At 41.5% G+C, this 15532-nt stretch overlaps 1 protein-coding gene across 1 annotated transcript in view; it reads right to left on the reverse strand.

Annotated features, from left to right (window-relative positions):
* LOC139745669 (uncharacterized) overlaps positions 1–15532 on the reverse strand; it is a 95289-nt gene that overhangs the window by 67695 nt on the left and 12062 nt on the right. Inside the window, exons 2-4 of the mRNA XM_071656456.1 lie at positions 8704–8831; positions 8418–8514; positions 782–932 (exon numbers count right to left, since the gene is read on the reverse strand). Coding sequence (XP_071512557.1) covers positions 782–932; positions 8418–8514; positions 8704–8831 — 376 coding nt within the window. The remainder of the gene's footprint in view (positions 1–781; positions 933–8417; positions 8515–8703; positions 8832–15532) is intronic.

The following is a 15532-nucleotide window of genomic DNA, read 5'->3' on the forward strand; positions in this document are numbered from 1 at the left end:
AAAAATATATATATATATACATATATATATATATATATATATTTTTTTTTTTTCTTTTTTCATATATATATATATATATATATATTTTTTCTTTTCTTTCAAACTATTCGCCATTTCCCGCATTAGCAAGGTAGCGTTAAGAACAGAGGACTGGGCCTTTGAGGGAATATCCTCACCTGGCCCCCTTCTCTGTTCCTTCTTTTGAAAAAAAAAAAAAAAAAAAAAAAAAAAAACGAGAGGGGAGGATTTCCAGCCCCCCGCTCCCATATATATATATATATATATATATATATATATATATATATATATATATATATATATATATATATATATATATATATATATATATATATATATATATATATATATATATATATTTTTGCACTCTATATATTTTATCAACTGTTTTTTCCAGCACGCCGAATATAAAACAAAATATATTCTATTTCGGAACTAAGTGAATGGGTGAAGTGTCTGATTTTAAACAATAGATCTAGTTTGACATGTCGTGCCAAATATTCCTATGAAACATGGAAGTATCAGTATATACTAGAAAAAAATTGCCCAATATTTATGCACGGAACAGTGACACTGTATTAGATATACGTATACCATAATTCACTGTAACCTGCAGTGATCTAGGTGGGTGGTACACAGCTGGCTCTTGGCAGATGTCGTCAGGCATCTGTCGCGATATGTCACTGACCTGTGATAGGTAACGCTGGAGATGGTGGGGATGAGGTACTCGAGCGGTACTTGGCAGGTGTTGGACTGTACGTACCGTGATCGGTCTCAGTGTTCATGAACCGCAGCAGGAACAAAAACCGTTGGTTCAAAAGCTTAAGAAGTTCAACGCCGTCTCGGGCCTGCTGGGTGAGGCCGCGTCGCAAATCTTCGCTCTTCTTCAGTAGTGACTTGAGGAGGTACTTCACCTGACGTAACCGAGGGACAAAGAAGAGAAATACATCATATCAGGTATGTATATCCTCGATATCTGTTAACATGTAGGCAGTATTAGTTCAAATTGATTTTAGAACAGATGCATATTGATATCCCAGATGTAGATGCAAAAGAACTTATATCACCTCCTCTGTAGTGGGCCTAAGGTATGACAAAGTGTATATATTTCCAGATAAGAAAAATCATAGATTCCAGAGGACATGGTACTTTCTTCCCTGTTCTAATCACCCTCGAAAGAGGACTAGGCAACTACTTGGATGAATTATGATAAAGCACCTCACTTGATGCCCCAGGATCTTTGACGATCCTAATATTCTCATGTCCTCCTAGCATTCTTTTGTCTATACCATCCCTAACAACCCCTTAACGCACCCATCTCACAGTCTTCACCTCCCATGTACAAGTCGTCCCTCCAGTCCACCATGGGCCACCAGTTCCAGAGCCCCAACAACAGCAGACAAAGTCTTGCCAACAGTACGGTAAGAATTTCCTTCCCTCACTTATGACTGCAGCTGCCCAGCCTTCCCACCGTGAAACTGTGCTCTTATCATGGGCCATTCCTTAGGCTTGGCTGAAGAAGAACATGTACTGGAAGTGGTTCACTTGATGTGTTTGTAACATATGTGAGGCTTTTTTATTATAATAGTTATAGAAGATGGGAAGATGTGGTAAAGACAGTGTTACCGAAGGACAAACGGATGGCATGATGTAATGACGCCAGTGTTGGTGAAGAACAAAGGATGGCATGATGTGAAGCCCGTGTTGGTGAAGAACAAAGGTTGGTATGATGCGGTGAAGCTCATGTTGGTGAAGGAAAAGGTTGTTATGATATGAAACCCATGTTGGTGAAGAACAAGGGATGTTATGATATGAAACCCATGTGTTGAAGAACAAGGGATGTTATGATATGAAACCCATGTTGGTGAAGAACAAGGGATGATATGATATGAAACCCATGTTGGTGAAGAACAAGGGATGATATGATATGAAACCCATGTGTTGAAGAACAAGGGATGTTATGATATGAAACCCATGTTGGTGAAGAACAAGGGATGTTATGATATGAAACCCATGTTGGTGAAGAACAAGGGATGTTATGATATGAAACCCATGTGTTGAAGAACAAGGGATGTTATGATATGAAACCCATGTTGGTGAAGAACAAGGGATGATATGATATGAAACCCATGTGTTGAAGAACAAGGGATGTTATGATATGAAACCCATGTTGGTGAAGAACAAGGGATGTTATGATATGAAACCCATGTGTTGAAGAACAAGGGATGTTATGATATGAAACCCATGTGTTGAAGAACAAGGGATGTTATGATATGAAATCCGTTTAGTGAAGAACAAGGGATGTTCTGATATGAAACCTATGTTGGTGAAGAACAAGGGATGTTATGATATGAAACCCGTTTAGTGAAGAACAAGGGATGTTATGATATGAATCCCATGTGTTGAAGAACAAGGGATGTTATGATATGAAACCCGTGTTGGTGAAGAACAACGAATATTATGATATGAAACCCATGTTTGTGAGGAACAAGGGATGTCATGATATGAAACCTATGTGTTGAAGAACAAAGGATTTTATGATATGAATCCCATGTGTTGAAGAACAAAGTATGTTATGATATGAAACCCATGTGTTGAAGAACAAGGGATGTTATGATATGAATCCCATGTGTTGAAGAACAAGGGATGTTATGATATGAAACCCATGTTGGTGGAGAACAAGGGATGTTATGATATGAAACCCATGTTGGTGGAGAACAAGGGATGTTATTGTATGAAATCCCTGTTGGTGAAGAACAAGGGATGTTATGATATGAAACTCATGTTGGTGGAGAACAAGGGATGTTATTGTATGAAACCCATGTTGTTGAAGAACACGGGATGTTATGATATGAAACCCGTTTGTTGAAGAACAAGGGATGTTATGATATGAAACCCATGTGTTGAAGAACAAGGGATGTTATGATATGAAACCCATGTTGGTAAAGAACAAGGGATGATATGATATGAAACCCATGAGTTGAAGAACAAGGGATGTTATGATATGAAACCCATGTGTTGAAGAACAAAGGATGTTATGATATGAAACCCGTTTAGTGAAGAACAAGGGATGTTCTGATATGAAACCTATGTTGGTGAAGAACAAGGGATGTTATGATATGAAACCCGTTTAGTGAAGAACAAGGGATGATATGATATGAAACCCATGTGTTGAAGAACAAGGGATGTCATGATATGAAACCCATGTGTTGAAGAACAAGGGATGTTATGATATGAAACCCGTTTAGTGAAGAACAAGGGATGTTCTGATATGAAACCTATGTGTGTGAAGAACAAGGGATGTTATGATATGAATCCCATGTGTTGAAGAACAAGGGATGTTATATGAAACCCATGTTGGTGGAGAACAAGGGATATTATTGTATGAAACCCATGTTGGTGAAGAACAAGGGATGTTACGACATGAAACCCATGTGTAGAAGAACAAGAGATGTTATGATATGAAATCCATGTTGGTAGAGAACAAGGGATATCATTGTATGAAACCCATGTTGGTGAAGAACAAGGAATGTTATGATATGAAACCCATGTTGGTGGAAACCAAGGGATATTATTGTATGAAACCCATGTTGGTGAAGAACAAGGGATGTTATGATATGAAACCCATGTGTTGAAGAACAAGGGAGGCTATAATGTGAAACCCATGTTGGTGGAAAACAAGGGATATTATTGTATGAAACCCATTCTGGTGAAGGACAAGGGATGTTATGATATGAAACCCATGTTTCTAAAGAACAAGGGATGTTATGATATGAATCCCATGTGTTGAAGAACAAGGGATGTTATGATATGAAACCCGTGTTGGTGAAGAACAACGAATATTATGATATGAAACCCATGTTTGTGAGGAACAAGGGATGTCATGATATGAAACCTATGTGTTGAAGAACAAAGGATGTTATGATATGAATCCCATGTGTTGAAGAACAAAGTATGTTATGATATGAAACCCATGTGTTGAAGAACAAGGGATGTTATGATATGAATCCCATGTGTTGAAGAACAAGGGATGTTATGATATGAAACCCATGTTGGTGAAGAACAAGGCATGTTATGATATGAAAGCCATGTTAGTGAATAACAAGGGATGTTATGAGACCCATGTTGGTGAAGAACAATGGATATTATGATATCATAAAGTCAGTCGTGAAGTCAGTGTATAGTCTCGGGTCTTCTTCTTCGTTCCGTGGTACTTAATGATCTGCAGATGGCCTTCACAGTTTCATTAGAAAAATGAATACGTACATTTATGGCACTCCGACTCGAGTTTGATGACACTCTACGATACACGAATGGTCCATGCATCGAGGCTGAAGAGAGTGTGACCTGAGCTAGCTGCTGAGCGCGGCTTTGATCTGGGCCTGTCAAAACCTTCATGTGGTTGAGCGAACGTTCTGTTCTTCCTTGTGTCGTCTGCAGGTCCGCTTTACATGTTACACATGACTAAACAATACCTTGTGCTTGGTTCTTACAGACTAAGCAGTGAGTTCATGAACACATTCCATGTGATGCAACTACATATGTACAACTCACAGTGAAATGATAAAACTAGACAGCTAATGAAAAGTTAATGGTACGTGTGTTTATCCTACATTGTTCTTACACGTGTTGTTGAGCTAGGGATGTTAAGATGTAGTGAAGGTCATGTTGGTGAAGAACAAGGGATGGCATGGTACTGTGAAGCCAGTGTTGGTGAAGAGCAAGGAATGTTATGATGTACAGAAGCCAGTGTTGGTGAAGAACAAGTGATGTTATAATATATTGAAATCAATGTTGATGAAGAACAAGTGATGTTATGATCAACTGAGGCCATTGTTGGTGAAAGACAAAAGATCTTATGATGTACTGAAGCCAATGTTAGTGAATGACAAGGGATGTTATGATGTAATGAAGCCAGTGTTGGTGTAGAACAAGAAATGTTATGATGTATTGAAGCCAACGTTGGTGAAGAACTAGGGATTTTATGATATACTGAAGTCAGCGTTCGTGAAGAACAAGGGATGTTATGATATACTGAAGTTAGCTTTGGTGAAGAACATGGGATCTGGCATGTAGTAACTTTTCTTTTTAAACGGTGAAGGTTCCAGTCATGGATTAAAGATCACATGAAGGTCGAGACTCAATTAAGATATAGAGAGGATTATGAAAGTAAGAAAGAAGAAACAAGGGAAAGTATTTACGAATTACGGAGGAAGTGATATATCAGTCTATTAAGATGTGCCAACTCATAGTTATTGGAAAAGAAATGAGAAGGATGAGACTTCTAAAGCTTAAAAGTGTAAGGAAGGAAGCAGTTATCAAAACGGCCCACCCTTGAGTTGCCAACGGCCACACAATAATCATGTAATGCAATAGCGTTCCTAGTATTGCAAGGTCTAGCTAATGGTGGGGCACACAAGCAGCCAACTCTCGAGCGCAAAAACCAAAGTAATACCTATAGAAGAAGGAACCTGGCAGAGTTTATAAGTCGGACCGTAAGTCGGACCACTTGTCACTCAACTCTGTCATATAAGGAAGCAGAACTAGAACCATCCCCAGATGGGAGAGCAGTAAACCACGCAAGGTCTAATCAATTCTTTGTATAAACGGAATAACTGTTCGGAAGAAAAGAAATTTCGACGTGTAAACAGGACTCTCAGTCTCTTAGAGGCTGAATCAACTATTTTCGTAATGTAGGGTTTCCAAGAAATAGTGGATGTTACACTAGTATCAGTTATGTTCATTGAGTCAAGAGGTGGAATTACAAAAACGTCAAAGGAAAAACGGGGGTAGTGAGGAGTTTTCGATAGGGATGAGTAAAAACTGGGTTTTGAAGGCATTAAACGTAACTAGATTTCGTCTACCCCACTGAGATATCCTGTCCAAGTCTAGATTTATTGAGAATGCTGAATCAAGACGAGATGCAGATCGAGTGAGAGAAGGAGCAGAATCAAAAGGAAAGATGTGGATGAATATAGTGTTGTCAGCGTATGAAGGCATTTGGTAATCTATGGAAGAGACGAAATCGTTGATGAAAAGGAAAAAAAGTGTAGCGTACAGGACAGAACTTAGAGGGACACCGCTGCTGATGGAGGGGGGAAGCTGATCCATTAACAACCACAGAGATACATAGGCCGGAGAGGAAACTAGAATGAAGAGCAAAGTGAGGGAGGGAAGCCAAAAGAGGGGAGCTTAGAGATGAGACCGCGATCCTACGCCCTGTTAAAAGATTTGGATATGTCAAGGGTACCTACGAAAGACCCCAAAATCTTTCAGGGGTGATGACAAGACATTAGTAGGATGAGAAAGAATATCACCTGAGGATCTCGCCGTACAGAAGCCATAGTGGTGATCAGAGGATAACCTGTGAGACTTAAGGTGTCTAAGGATATGGGAGTTAAGGAGGGATTCAGAGACTTTGGAAATGGTAGATGTCAAAGCAATATGATGATAGTTAGAGGGGTCAGAACGAAAACCCTTCTTAGGAATGGGAAGTATCAACGCATGCTTCCAAGGAGAAGGAAAAGTTTTGTTCTTAAACAAAAACGGAACAGACGAGCAAGCACAGATGCGGGTTCAAAGGCAACTCTTTCAGTACATGGGGATGGATGCCATCAGGACCATAAACCTTGCCTGTGTCCAGAGAGGGAGAAGCGCTTTTCGGGCAATTCGAAAAGAGATCACAGGAAGGGGCGTTGGTTTAGTAAGAGGAGCATCAGGGGGTGAAGGAATATTAGAGTCCTCCAAGTTGGAGTTAGAGGAGAAATGGGAACGAAAGAAAGTTGCTTTGTCTACAGGAGAGACAATACCGTCAGAACGGAAAAGTGAAGGAAAGGTAGAGCGACTGAAGTTGTTGGAAATGCCCTTAGCTTTAGACCAGAAAGACTTGTCAGTACATGACAAAAAGAGGTTACCGCGCTTCCTCTGAATAATGGAACGCTTTGCCTCACAATAAACTTACTTGCAATGATTACGGGCAGGGATAAAAGCAGAGTGGGAGTTAGAGGAAGGAGAGTTTTCCAAGCCCAATAGACCTGATCTCTTGCCTGAATGGCCTTAGAACAGGAATGATTGAACCATGGATTGGCAGAAGAGGTCGTCTTGGAAGAAGAGGGAATAAATGCTTCCATTCCCGCAAGAATAACCTCTACTATGCGTTTGTCGGAGACAGAAGCATCACCACATAAGAGACAGTAATTTATCCAAGGAAAGTCAGAAAAGAAGTTACGTAAGTTATTCCAGTCAGCTTTGTTGAGGTGTCGGTATTTACGCTTAGAAGGGGCTGCTGGAGGGGGAGGTGCCGTTAAAATTGTATTCTTACGTCGGGATGGATTAGAGGTGAAAAAACAGATCCAGAATATTAGGAGAGTGGACAAAGCGGTCAGGAATATGGGTATGGTGGAAGATTATTTGCTTTGAATCATTGAGACTGGAGAACGTGAGGGCTTCACTCCTTCTACCATTCGTATGGGAGAAATTCAACCATTCCGTATGGTGAACGTTGAAATCTCCGAGGTAGAGGATCTAGGCCTGCGAGTGAAAGGATGCCACAGTCTTATGGCAGGAGTTTAGATAGTCGAAGAAAGATAAAACATTTGTAGAATTAGGAGAGCAATAGGTGAAACAGAAGAAAAGTGTGGTAGTTGGGAAAGAGACCTTGAGCCACATAAGATCAAAGTTTGGAGACTCATGGTCCTTGAGGCATGTAACAGGTGTGTTGATGTTGGAATGAGCGCAAACACCACCTTTGAACCGGAATCCCAAGTAGATGCTATGGCTGGGAATGAAAAAGGGTCTATTAAGAACATTATTGGACAACTGTGGCTGAGAGAAAAGTAAATATTAAGAGAGGTACGAGACAGATGGAGTTCAACGTAGGAGAGGTTACTACACAGACTACACAAGTTGGTATACTGAATAGAAAAACCGGAAGGTCTAACAGGGAGGGAAAGGTTTTGGGAAGGGCCGGTACTGCTACTGTCAGAGTCCTCCCTCTCATTGGTAGTAGAGTCAGACTGATACCCTGAGATTCTTAGCACCCAGTAATGCCGGGGACTAGGGGCCGTAGCTTTGTTGGTCTGGATCATGCTTATACTGAAAAACGTACGGGTGGACAGGAGTTGGCAAGAGTACTATTGTAAACAAAATAAGAGAGCTTTGAGTATGTATTTGGTGCTTGTATGGAGAAGATGGCAGGACTAGCCCGGTAGACTCGTTTTGATGAGACAGAAAGTAGAACCGGCAATTCTAACATGGAGAGTGTAAGATGGTTCCAGGTATTACTTTAACGCTCCTCAGTCAGGACAGTAGTACCGCTCTGGGTGGCTGACGTTAACAGCCTACTACCTAATATGCAGTGAAGAAGTAAATTCCTGACAAGACGAAAGACTTAAACTGACCTCAATCAAAGATTCCATGGTAGTGGGGTCGGTACAGTCCAGACCTGATGAGGCTGCCGGCCGAAGTGTGCGCCCCCTGTACCTGTCGTTCCGCCACCTGGAAAAGCGATCATCATTTCATCTTATCCTTGTGCCCTTTTGTTTGAGGTGACGTTCACACCTGAATATAGATAAAAGCGACATCTTATGTTATAAACAAGTGCAAGTAACGATTACCCTGAGTGACAATCCCAACACATCTTACTGTAACAGTGACAACTGTCAAGGTCGTCAGGTAAGAACTCACCTCTCATGCGGGTGGCCTCCCCAAAGAGCGAGACATTGAGCCCTGCAGTGGCTCTGGCGATGCTCTGGACAACGGTATGGTTCATCTGATGCAGCACCGGCTGTAAGATTCCCAGCGGAGGCGTTGATCTGGAGGAAAACAGAGGATCAGTTCTACCAGTTCCTGTATTAGGGCTTACTTTACCGCACCACCTCTGAAGACTCCTGCAGTGGGGATTGGTGGATGGTGTCCTTTCGGAGATGGTATGGTGTAAGGAGAGGCAGACAGTAATGTGGTATGGACGTTGCTGAAATACTGTAACAAGTGTGACGACTTGCTGTAAAAGGAAACAGCATCGTTACCCCCTTCTTCAGCTAGGCAGCGCCAGCAAAACAGACAAAAAAAGCCACATTCGTTCACATTCAGTCTCTAGCTGTCATGTGTAATGCACCGAAACCATAACTTCATATCCACATCCAGGCCCCACAGACTTTTCCATGGTTTACCCCAGACGTTTCACATGCTCTGGTTCAGTACATTGACAGCACGTCGACCCCGATATACCACATCGTTCCAATTCAGTCTATTCCTTGCACGACTCTCACCCTCCTGTATGTTCAAGCCCCGATCACTCAAAATCTTTTTCACTCCATCCTTTCACCTCCAATTTGTTCTCCCGCTTCTCCTTGTTCCCTCCACCTGTGACACATATATCTTCTTTGGCAACCATTCCCCACTCATTGTCTCCATATGTCAAAACCATTTCAACACACCCTCTTGTGCTCACTCAACCACACTCTTTGCATTTCCACACATCTCTCTTACACTTGCATTCCTTACTCGATCAAACCACCTCACAACACATATTGTCCTCAAACATTCATTTCCAACACATCCACATTCCTCCGTACAACCCTATCTATAGCCCATCTCTCGCAACCATATGATATTACTGGAATTACTATTCCTTCAAACATGCTTATCTTTGCCCTCAGAGATGACGTTCTCTCCTCCTGCACATTCTTCATCACACACAGAACCTTTGCCCCCTCCTCCAACCAGTGACTTACTTCCGCTTCTATGGTTCCATTCGCTGCTAAGTCCACTTCATGATATCTAAAACACTTCACTTCCTTCAATTTTTCTCCAATCAAACTTACATCCCAACAAGCAGTTGCTTATCCCTGCTGAACCTAATAACCATACTCTTATTCACATTTGCCCTCAACTTTCTCCTCTCACACACTTTTCCAAACTCAGTCACCAACTTCTGCAGTTTCTCACCCGAATCAGCCACTAAAGCTGTATCATCGGCGAACAACAACCGACTCACTTCCCAGGCTCTCTCATCCACAACAGACTGCATACTCGCCCATCACTCCAAAACTCTTGCATTTACCTCCCTAACAACCCCATCCATAAACAAATCAAACAACCATGGAGGCATCACACATTCCCGCCGCAGATCGATCTTCACTACGAACCAATCACTTTCCTCTTTTACTACTTGTACACATGCCTAACATTCTTGATAAAAAACATTTACTGCTTCTAGCAACTTACCTCCCAAACCATATACTCCTAAGACCTTTCACAAAGCATCTATATCGACCCTATCATATGCCTTCTCCAGAGCCATGAATGCCACATACAAATTCATCTGTAAATATTTCTCAAACATTCTTCCAAGCAAAAATCTGGTCCACGCATCCTCTACCACTTCTGAAACCACACTGCTCCTCCCCAGTCTGATACTCTGTGCATGCCTTCACCCTCTCAATCAATACCCTCCCATACAGCTTTCCAGTAATACTCAACAAACGTATGCCTCTCTGGTTTGAACACTCACCTTTATCCCCTTTGCCTTTGTACGATGGCACTATACGCGCATCCTGCTAATCCTCAAGCACTTCACCATGAACCATACATCCAGTGAATATCCTTACCAACCAATCAACAACACAATCACCCCGTTTTTTAATAAATTCAACTGAAATACCATCCAAACCCGCCACATTGACGCATTTGATCTTCCATAAAGCTTTCTTCTCCACTTTTCTCTTAACCAAACCATTCTACCTGACCCTCTCACTTCGCATACCACCCCAACCAAAACAACCTATATCTGCCACTCTATTATGAAACACATTCAAAAGCCTTCAAAATACTCATCCCGCTTTCTCACTTCATCACTACCTGTTATCACGTCCCTTCTTGACTCCTCCACCGATGTTCCCATTTGTTCTTTTGTCTTTCGCACGTTATCCACCATTTTTCCAAATCGTCTTTTTTCTCCCTAAAGTTTAATGATACTCTCTCACCCTAACTCTCATTTGTTCTCTTTTTCAACCCTTACCCCTTCCTCTTGACCACTGACCGCTTTCTACTATACATCTCCCATTCATTTGCACGCTTTCCTTTTAAGTATTGTCCAAACGCCTTTCTTTTCTCTTTCACTAACAATCTTACTTCATTCCACCACTCACTACCCTTTATAATCTGCCCACTTCCCACTTTTCTCTTGCCACATGACTCTTTTGCATATACTATCACTACCCTAAAACCATTCCATTCCTCACGCACTCTCCTTGTGTCATTTGCTCCCACCTTTTCCCATTTTACACTCAGTCTCTTCTGTTACTTCTTCACACAAGTCTCCTTTCCAAGCTCACTTACTCTCACCACTCTCTTCTCCCCAGCATTCTCTCTTCTTTTCTGAAAACCTTTACAAATCTTCACCTTCGCCTCCACAGGAAGGTGATCAATCCCCACCAGCTGCCCCTATCAGCACATTGACATCCAAAATTCTCTATTACATGTCAATCAATTAATATGTAATCTGATAATGCCCTTTGACTATCTCTCCTACTCACATACGTATACTTATGTGTATCTCTCTTTTTAAATCAGGTATTCCCAATCACCTGTCTTTTCCCAGCAAAATCTACAAGTTTTTCATCATTTCCATTCACAACACTGAATACTTCATGTACACCAATTATAACCTCAACTGCCTCATTATTCACCTTCGCAATCAAATCACCCATCACTATAACCCGGTCTCGTGCATCAAAGCTACTGACACTCACTCAGCTGCTCCCAAAACACTTGCCTCTCATGATCTTTCTTCTCATGACGAGGTGCATAGGCACCAATAATCACCCATCTCTCTCCATCCACTTTCATTTTTACCCACATCAATCACGCACTCCCACAACTCCTACTTCAGGAGTAGCGCTACTCCTTCCTTAGATCTTGTCCTTTCACAGACCCCTGACTTTACTCCAAAGACTTTTCCAAACCATTCTTCCCCTTTACGCTAGAACTTCGCTTCACTCAGAGCCAGAACATCTAGGTTTTTTCCTCAAGCATTCTTCCAATTTCTCCTTTCTTCTCACCTTGGTTTCATCCACACACATTTAGACACCCCTAGTCTGAGCCTTTGGGGAGGATGTTTCCATATTTAGATATATATCTGTCTTTTCCGTAGACAAAGCAACCCCCTTGGTTTCCGTTTCTTTTCTAATTCCAATTTGGATGACTCTTACATTCCTTCAACCTCCGATGCCCCTCTTAGTAATCCAATGCCCTCTCCTGTAATCTCTTTTCGGACTATACGAACAGAGCTTTTTCGGGACAAGGCTTATTGTCCCAATGGCATCCATCCCCATGTGCTGAAATAGTGTGCCTCTGAATTTGCATCTATGCTTGCTCGTATGTTCCGTTTCTGTTTAAAAACCAAAATTTTTCCTTCTTGGGAGCATCCGTTGATACTTCCCATCCCTAAGAAGTGTGACCTTTCTCACCCCTCTAACTATTGTCCTATTGCTTTGACATCTACCATTGGAAAGTCTCTGAATCCTTCCTCGAATCCCATACCCTTAAACACCTCGAAAATCAGTCTTCTCTCTGATCACCAGTATGACGTCCGTAAGGCGAGATCCAATATCATATACCCTGAAAGATTTGGGGAAGTCATGTGTAGCTGCCCTTGACATATCCTATGCTTTTGACAGGGAGTGGCATCGGGGTCTCCTCTCTAAGTTCCTCTCTTTTGGCTTCTCTCCCTCACTTAGTCCATTCAAGGTTCTGTCCTGTCCTCTACACTTTTTTCTCCTTTTTTAAACGATTTCCTCTCCTCCCCTAGCAATCCAATGTACTCATACGGTGATGACTCAACACTGCATTCATCCACATCCTTCAATTTTGTTCCTTCTTCTCTAACTCGATCTGCTTCTTATCTTGATACAGCTTCCTCAATAAACTCAGATTTGGACAGGATGTCTCAGTTGGGTACACAAAACCTTGCTAAGTTTAAAGCCACCAAGGCCCAGTTTCTACCTATTTCTCTATCGAAAACGCCTAACAGCTCTCATCTCTCCTTTGACGGTTCTGTAATTCCATCTCTTACCTCAATGAACGTACTGTAACATCCATTCTTTCTTGGAAATCCCACGTTACAGGAATATATAATTCTGCCTCTGAGAAACTGGGTGTCCTACTTAGATGTCGAAACTTTTCTTCTGAACAGTTGCTCCGTCTATGCGAGGGATTGATTCGTCCTTGTATGGAGTACTGCTCTCACATCTGGGATCGTTCTAGTTCTGCATCCTTACTTGACAGAGTTTAAGCGAAAGCCTTAAAAGCTGTCCCAGGCAAACTTCCAAACTTAACTCTCTTGCCCTCCGCTGCAATGTTGGTTCACTTTTCCTCTTCTGTAGGTGTTACTTCGGTTTTTGCTTCCGAGAGCTGGCTGCTTGTGTGTCCCCACCACTAGCTAGACCAAGGAATACTCGGCAAGCTGCTGCGTCACATGATTATTGTATGCCCATCAGCAACTCAAGGGTGGGCTGTTTTCATGCCTGCTTCTTTCCCTACATGTCGAAGCTTTGGACTCTCCACCCTCTCATGTCTTACCCATTAACTATGGCCTAACATATTTCACAAGACACGCTTTTCAATTTTTCAAAAATTCGTCTCTACTTTCTCTTGTCTTTTCTCTTTCTGTTTCATACTTCTCTCTATATTTCAGTTGAAGCCTAACCTGGATGTGGACTTTTGTCCGTGACTGAACCCTTCAACATAAAGAAAAAGCAAAAAAACACCAATACTAAGCTCAGATAAAGAATAACATTACAAGGGTAAATTAAACAATACTATCTCTCAGATGAACAACGCTGTCGCTAAGCTAAGCAGCACCATTACTAAGCTTTGCTTAAGTACACCATCACAAAGCTAAGCTAAACATCATTAAGTTAAACAATATCATTACAAGATTAATTTAAACAATACCATCAATAAGCGAAACAATATCATAACTAAGCTAAGCAACACTGTTTATAAGCTGAACAGCACTATTGCTAAGCTAAGCTAAATAATGCCATCATTATTCTTAGCTAATAACACCGTCACTAAGCTAAGCTAAGCAACATAATGATCAAGGTAAACTGAGCTAAGCACCATTAACAAGCTAAGTAAACAACATCATCACCAAGCAAAGTTGAATGCCACTATCTCAGCTAAGCTAAGAATTACCATCACTGTGTTAACATCATCTCTAACCTAAGCCAGTCAACAACATCATCAAGCTAAACAACACCATCACTAAGCTAAACAACAACATTACTCACCTAAATGATACCATCATCAAGCTAACCCATGTAATCAATATCACTAAGGTAAACAATACCATCAACAAGCTAAGCTAGATAACACCATTACTAAGCTAAACAACACCATCACATAGCTAAGCTAATCAACAGTGCTTCTAAGCTAAGCTAATCTACACCATTACTAAGCTAAACAGTCCCATCATTAAGCGAAGCTAACCAACATCATTACTAAGCTAAGCTAAGAAGAAAATTATCAAGCTAAGCTAAAGAACATTACTTAGCTAAGGAATGCCATCACTAAGCTCAACAACACCATCAGTAAGCTAAGCTAAAAAACACCATCACTAAGCTGAGCTAAGCAATACTATCAAAAAGCTAAACATTAAAATATCAGAGCGAAACAACATTATCCCTAAGTTAGGCTAAGCAACATATCTATTAAGCTAAGTTATACAACAATATTACTTTGCCAAACGATACCATCACTAATCTAAGCTGAGAAATGCCATCAGTAAACTAATTACCATTACTAAACTAACGTAAACAAGACTATTACCAAGCTAAATGGTATCATCATTAAGTTAAACAACATCACTAACCTAAGCTGAACAACCTAAGCTAAACATCATCACTATACTTCCAACACCACCCACCCCCCACATACATCTAACATTACGCAGCCCTCACACACATCTAACACCACCCACCTCCAACACACTCTAACACCACCTAGACCCTTCACACTTCTATTACTTCCTAGCCCTACACACTTCCAACCCAAAGTAGCCCAAACAGACTTCTGACAACACCCAGCACACACACACCACTAACACTACCCAGCCGCTACATGTCTCTAACACCACCCAAACTCCAAACACTCCTAACACCACCCAGCCGCATAACACCTCTAACACCACCTAGCACCGACACACCTTTAAGACCACCCAACCCCCACAAACATCTAAGACCAATCAGTCCCCATACACCTCTAAAACTACCCCACCCCAACACGCCTCTAACACCTTTCAGCCCCCACACACGTCTATAGCCACTAAGCCCCTAAACACATCAAACACCACCCTGCCCTCATACGCCTCTTAAACCACCTCTGAGCCTCGAACCATGTTTAACACCACTCAGCCGCCAAACACATCTAACACCAACTTGCACCCACACACCTCTAAGACCAACCAGCCACCACACACCTGTAACACTAACCGGCCCCAACACATCTCTAA

The sequence above is a fragment of the Panulirus ornatus genome, chromosome 1 (genome assembly GCF_036320965.1).
Source record: "Panulirus ornatus isolate Po-2019 chromosome 1, ASM3632096v1, whole genome shotgun sequence".
Lineage (NCBI taxonomy): Eukaryota > Metazoa > Arthropoda > Malacostraca > Decapoda > Palinuridae > Panulirus > Panulirus ornatus.